The sequence below is a fragment of the Octopus bimaculoides genome, chromosome 26 (genome assembly GCF_001194135.2).
Source record: "Octopus bimaculoides isolate UCB-OBI-ISO-001 chromosome 26, ASM119413v2, whole genome shotgun sequence".
In the NCBI taxonomy this organism is placed as follows: Eukaryota; Metazoa; Mollusca; class Cephalopoda; order Octopoda; family Octopodidae; genus Octopus; species Octopus bimaculoides.
The window spans coordinates 26,147,535-26,154,015 of NC_069006.1; the positions used below are offsets into that span (position 1 = coordinate 26,147,535).

Sequence of the window (6,481 nt, forward strand, 5' to 3'; positions counted from 1 at the left end):
GGTGGGTGGGTGGGGCGTACATGAGAGAAAGAAGCAGTTTGTCACCATTTTAGCTCACATGATGACAACGTGGACACACATGGAAACACTTACGTACATGTGTGTGTGTGTGTGCATATACACATACAATCACACACCACACACTGCCTTGTGGGTTTGTCTCCAAAATTCTACTGATGAGGCCTTCTGATGATCAAAGCCTGTTGTAGAAAACACTTGTCCCAGGTGCTACATGGTGAGATGGGGTGCTCATATGTCCTCCATATGAGCCGTATGAAGAAGCAATATGATCTCTGTGTGGCATACATTACTCAAATGCTGTATGTGTCTATTTTTGGTGTATTGGTGAAGTAGGTTAAAAGTTGAGAGCTATATGTTTGAAGTGATGGGCAAGGATGGAATGTCATACACACACATATGATGAGCTTCTTTTAGTTTCCTTCTACTAAATCCGTTCACAGTCCAAGGCTGTAGCGGAAGATACTTAGCCAGAGTGCCGCACGGTGATATTGAACTCACAGCCATGTGGTTGCCAAACAAACACCTCAACCACACAGCCATGCTTGTGCCCCCTCCATCCATCACTTGGTGTCCCTGTTGGTGATGGTGCCATGTAAAAAACAGACATCCAGTCCACTCTGTAAAGTGGTTGGCATCAGGAAGAGCACCCAGCTGTAGAAACCAAGCCAAAACAGCTGGCTGGAGCCTAGTGCTTCTCTCTCTCCCCCACCGCCAGCCTGGTGCCAGCTCCTGTTGAACTGTCTAATACATGTCAGCATGTGAAACGGACATTAAATGGTGATGGTGATGTAAACCCACATGCGCAATTCATATGCGCATGATTTTTGTCAAGTGATATTGTCACTTGAATGACAGGAAATGAGATGAAATGAGTTTTGGTTGTTTTGGAAGGACTTTGAGGCAACAACTGTTGCCATTGTTTTGAGGATGGAGCACGAAAAACTGGTGATGATGCTGCAACACTATATGGAAAGCATGAAACAAAGATGGTGACGATGGTGGTGATGAAATGCAGTTCAACAGGGTCAGAGTGAGAGGAGATTGTTGTTTCACAGCGTCAGAGCATAAGAGAGTCTTGGTGAAAGTTTTATAATAAAATTTGTGTCATAAAATGGAATCCTAATCAGGTTAATTTTTGTGGCATCAGATTAAATATGGACATTTGGCATTTCATTCGGTTTTACACAAATGCACAGTTAGAAAATTGGAGATATGTTTTTGTTTTTTTTTCCAATGTACAAAGAGGATAACAAGATGTGTTTACATCTGTTTCTAGTTCTATCTTGAAAAGACTTAAAACCTGTAGGTTGTCTACTTTAAAATTAATTTTTCTAATACATAACTGCATTTGGCCATAAGTAGTTATTATTTAATCATGTCACTGACAAACATGCAATATGCAAATTGGTCTTGCTCTTTTGACTAAGTTTTGGTTTGTGGTGGACTTAAATAGCAATTTACTGTAAGTTCTCTTCATAGGTGGAAGAATGAAAGATGATTTGTCCACTGATGAGAAATGTCAGGGCAATTTCCTTCGTTTTTTTTTTCTATGTAGAAAGGGAATAACAAGATGCATTTACGTCTATTTACAGTTCTTTAGCAAAAGAGGATTTAAAACTTTAGTTTATACACTTTATCTTAGGTTTTCTAATATATTCTGTGCTGTGCCTAATATTTATTATTATTATTATTATTAGAAATCATCATTATTGGCAAACTTTTTAGTATTTAATTTTCAGTAAAATGAAACATTGTCTCTCCGTTGTTTAACAATGATTATTTTGTTGGTATTTAGATGCTGTCCAAACCTGGGCCTTACCCCATGATTGTTCAGATGCAAGCAAATGGTTACCGGCTGGAAGAAGCAAGCCTCAACCCTGGCAAGGTCAAGCTAGAGACTTCAAAGTTTGAAGATGCTAAAGTGTACCGCAAAGATTTTCGTGGTAAAGTAAGTGTTCCCGTTTTCTTTTCTTTTTTTGTTGTTGTTTTTGTTTTCTTATGTTTGGTGAGACAAAGAAGGGTCCATTACTGATGGTCCATTACAGAATGACATTGTAGGGTAAGTGTAAAAGGCCAGACCTAGCCAGGTAGAATATTTGGGCTGGATAGAGCGGAGTCAATCCTTTAACATTCGGCCTCCTCTGTCGATTCTAAAACTTATTTATTTACATTGTTTTTTTAATTAATCATTCATTATCTTCTAGCTTCAAGATTTCTATGATACATTGTATGTTTTAGAATGACATTGTAGGCTAGGTATGAGAGGTCAGATTTGGCCAGTTTGAACATAACATGGGTAGAATGTAAGCACTAGATACGGCTAATTCAACCCTTTAGAATTCAAATTACTCTGTCAAATGTAACACTTGATGTGATTGTTTATTTTTAGAATGACATTGTAGGGTTTGTGTGAGAGGCCAGATGTGGCTGGTTTGAAGATAAAACAGACGCAGTATTTGGGCCAGATATGGCTGGGTTCAAATGCTAAATGGTTAATCCATTACTTGGTTTTGGGGCCCTTAAATGGAATTGCTTCTGTTGTAAATCTTCAGATCAAGGTTTTCAGCCTGGGGATAAATTCTATGCACAAGTAACAGTTGAACACTGGGGTCGATGTAATCAACTCGTCCCCTCGCCCAAAATTGCTGGCTTTGTGCCAAAATTTGAAACCATTATTATTATTATTTTGTTTATTTATTTTCAGGAACATATTAATTACATAATGTATGATGAAACCATTGGACCAATTGTGATGTCAATAAAGTTAGAAAATATGTCTTCATCAGAACAGATTTACATTATATTAAGGTAAAGAAAAATCTCTTTAATTACTGTTTATTTAATTAACAGAATCTGCTCCAGGACCCACCTCCCACCCATATATTCCCAATTTGAATCAGAATCATTAACTTCTCCAGAACTTTTTTCTTCTTTTCCTCCGCCTCATCATCATCATCATCATCATTATTAAATTGACCCCTGAACTTGACTTTTACTTTTTATTGACCCCAGAAGAGCAAACCTGAAGTCATCCTTGGCGGGATTTGAACTTGTAACCCAAAGGGTTGTCACTTGATATCACAAGTCTTTTGTCTGCTCTTCTCTCCATCCTGTTTGAGCACAGAATGAATGTCACACCTTCCTCTTGCCAACATCCACAGAACTTGTTGTTTATTTTATTTGTGAGCCTGAGTCAGCTTACTCAAAGTCAGGTTTGGGATTGACTAGGTTGATTGACCTTTGACCCCATCATCTTGGGGGGGGGGCATCCATGTTGACTGACCTTTGACCCTGGACGCAATTTCAGTTAGATTTATTTGAGTTTCATCTTCTGTTAATTTATTGATTCTGTCACTGTTTGTTGATTGATTGCTCTATTGATCTTTTATAGGACACGGCAGTTTACAAAACGGAAACTCGTTCAGTTCAATAAAAATGATAATCCGACACCACAGAGTCTAGCAAGGGTAAATATGGACCCTTTCCTTCGATTTTAGATTCATTAATTTTCTTTCACAATGTTGGTGTTGTTGGTGTTGTGAACTTGATCAAAAGTGATTCCATATATCGTGAATATAATAAAAGTTGACAATTTTTTTTTTTTATCTTAGATTTTTTTTTGTAAACAAATAATACAATATTACATAAGCATTTTATTATGTTTCTTTCTTTTCTGGAAACTCGACGCGTACCGGCAGCTGATGGCTCACGGACCAGCACCGGGCCACAGACCACTACTTCGAGCAGCACTGTCATAGGGTGTGAATTTAGAGTGATTTGGCTTCTATTTCTAGCCTTGTGAACGACTGTATTCAGTAGATATACCTTTGTGGGCATATCAGGCGCACTTAGTCCCAAAACATATCATGGGCCCTATGCAAAGTCGGGCCTACCATAAGCTTTAATATACTAAAAAACCTATTTTCCTCAATATGCCGAAGTTGGGAGACGTTTAATGTCTGCGTAAACCCAAAAGGTTTATCAAAGTTGTCTCCCTTGTGTTGAGAAAACGTTTTGAGATTAGCTTTTTTTTTAAGATGGTTTAAAATTGATTTGTGAAACAAAATTACTGAGCGGTGTAGCATTCATTAAAATTAAAATACTTTATTAACGAGCCATGATAAGTTCACACACACACACACACACACACAGTCTCTCTCTCTCTCTCTCTCTGTCACGCACGCACATATACACTCTCTTACGCATTCTCTATCTCTCACACACTCTCTCTCTCTCTCTCTCTCTATCGATCACATATTTAAACATTTCTGGCAATTTTAGACTAAATAGAATGACTGCTGCTGCTGTTTCCACAAGTTTGTCGTTTTAACGAAACACTATCAATGGTGTAAAAATGGCTGGTAAATCACAATTTGATTAAAAACAATACCAATTGTGGAAAATCTGATTTCTATGTATTTATTTTAAAAAGAAATTGCTTCCTACATTTTACAGGGTGAAAAACCATTCTCACTCTCTCCTTCCTTTTTGTCCCGTCTCACTTGACAATTCTACTAGAATTGGTAAAATGTAGTTTAATATCAACAGGCTGTAGAGATGTTAGCTGGGGAGAATTTTTAATCACCGCAAGATTAAGCCGTTCCGACCATAACCGTCTTGTCTTTACGGTGATATCCATTCCACCGTATTCTTCTTATAGAGGAGCAAGAGTCGATACGAACAAGATTTGGTTGCCGTGTTTCGTATGTTGAGAAACCACCAGGAGGCGCTCTCGTTGACAGTTATGCATTTAGTAGCAAAGGGGAATAACTCTTACCTGTATATTCTCCAACTCTAACTTATTTTAGAATCTTTTCAGGTTTTTTATTTTTACTTATCGATCTGTTTATTTATTTCAGGCCCTTCTTGATGAAATAAATGTTGAAAGGGTTTCACCTTCCTTATCACTCAAGGTAAGTCTCAATATGTTTCCATCTTTAATTACCGGTATTTTCTTTCCTCTTTCTCTCTCTCTATTTCCACTCACACACTTTAGGTAATGCAGTGGAGTAAAAAGGTTGATTTTAGAATCAACAGTTCCCAGTCTTAGGGTGCACAACTTAAACTGGAAGACGCAATACAACTTTGAAATGGTCACAAATTCAAAATCTTTTACTGTTTGAAATATCTGGGAAAACGTTCCTGAATATATTAAACAGTGAGAGAGATTAGGTATGAGAGCCACAACACAGCATTTACTGGAGGTTTTATTATGTTATACTATAAGAAATTCTACATACAATGTTCAGTAACATTCACTAGAGAGGTATGAGGTCCACAACACAACATTTACTGAAAACCCAAAACAGAAATATTTTCCAAAGAAAAGTATTAGCCATTCACTTTGCTCTGCTATATTGTTGTTGTTGTTGTCTTGCAAATCCACTCTCAAGACTTTGGTTGGACTGTCGCTGTAGTAGAAGACCCTTGCCTAAGGTGCTACACAGTGGAACCAAACCCAGAACCATGTGGTTGGGAAGCAAACTTCTTACCACACAGCCTTGCCTGTGCCTATAACCTGAGAGTCTTGGAGAAATATATTGTTATCGCTTGATGCTTCCAGTTTTATATGGGGTCATCCGTTTATTGAATCAAGATATGTTTGAAGATTTAATGGGAAGAGAGGTTGCTATTGCCGTAAAGTCTTTTAGCCAAATGTTTGGTCTGGAGTTGGAAATAGTGACAGATGGACAAACAGTCAGACATGTCTTATAATTCCTATTTGAACTTCTTTTTTTTATACAGGCATCTGACCTAATCATGGATTATGATGAACATGTTTTATGTACTACTTATAAGTTTGGCATCATTTACCAACGTTTTGGCCAGGTGAGATCATTTTGCAAATATTTTCTGAATGATTTTAAAGGGTTTATTTATATATACACACACACACATATATATACACACATACATACACACACACACACACACATATATATATATACCAATAGGTAGATAAGTTTGGTGAAGCAAGGATTTAGAACTCAAATCATGAGTATATATAATTTCTACCGATTATTGACCCTTTAGCATTTAAACCAGTCTTATCCAGCTGAAATATTCTTTCTGTTTTGTGTTCAAACTGGCCAGATCCAGTCTCTCGCACCTACCCTACAATGTCTTTCTAAAAATAAACAATCACATCATCGAAATCTCAAAGCTATGAGATAATCCATGATTAATTGAAAACCATATGAATAAATAATTATGACATTTGACAAAATAATCTGAATGCCAAAGGGTTAACGAGATAACGTGATTAGTATAAACTGTTGTTACAGAAATGTGAGATTAACTGGGGTTTTTTTGTGTTTTTAGAAAATATTACTTTTTTTTTTTTTATTTGAATTCTTTAGGTAAAAGAAGAAGACTTGTTTGGAAATAGGAACCATGGACCTGCTATGGACGAATTCTTAGAACTTATAGGAGATCGAGTGAAGCTGAAAGACTTTCCTCA

The 6,481-nt window shown here is 37.0% G+C and overlaps 1 protein-coding gene across 1 annotated transcript in view; it reads left to right on the forward strand.

The window, feature by feature from the left end:
- Positions 1-6,481, forward strand: part of LOC106883520 (uncharacterized) — a 342,800-nt gene that overhangs the window by 320,609 nt on the left and 15,710 nt on the right. Inside the window, exons 10-16 of the mRNA XM_052976941.1 lie at positions 270-345; positions 1,817-1,969; positions 2,726-2,829; positions 3,413-3,488; positions 4,881-4,934; positions 5,767-5,850; positions 6,381-6,479. Of these exons, the coding sequence (XP_052832901.1) occupies positions 270-345; positions 1,817-1,969; positions 2,726-2,829; positions 3,413-3,488; positions 4,881-4,934; positions 5,767-5,850; positions 6,381-6,479 (646 nt within the window). The remainder of the gene's footprint in view (positions 1-269; positions 346-1,816; positions 1,970-2,725; positions 2,830-3,412; positions 3,489-4,880; positions 4,935-5,766; positions 5,851-6,380; positions 6,480-6,481) is intronic.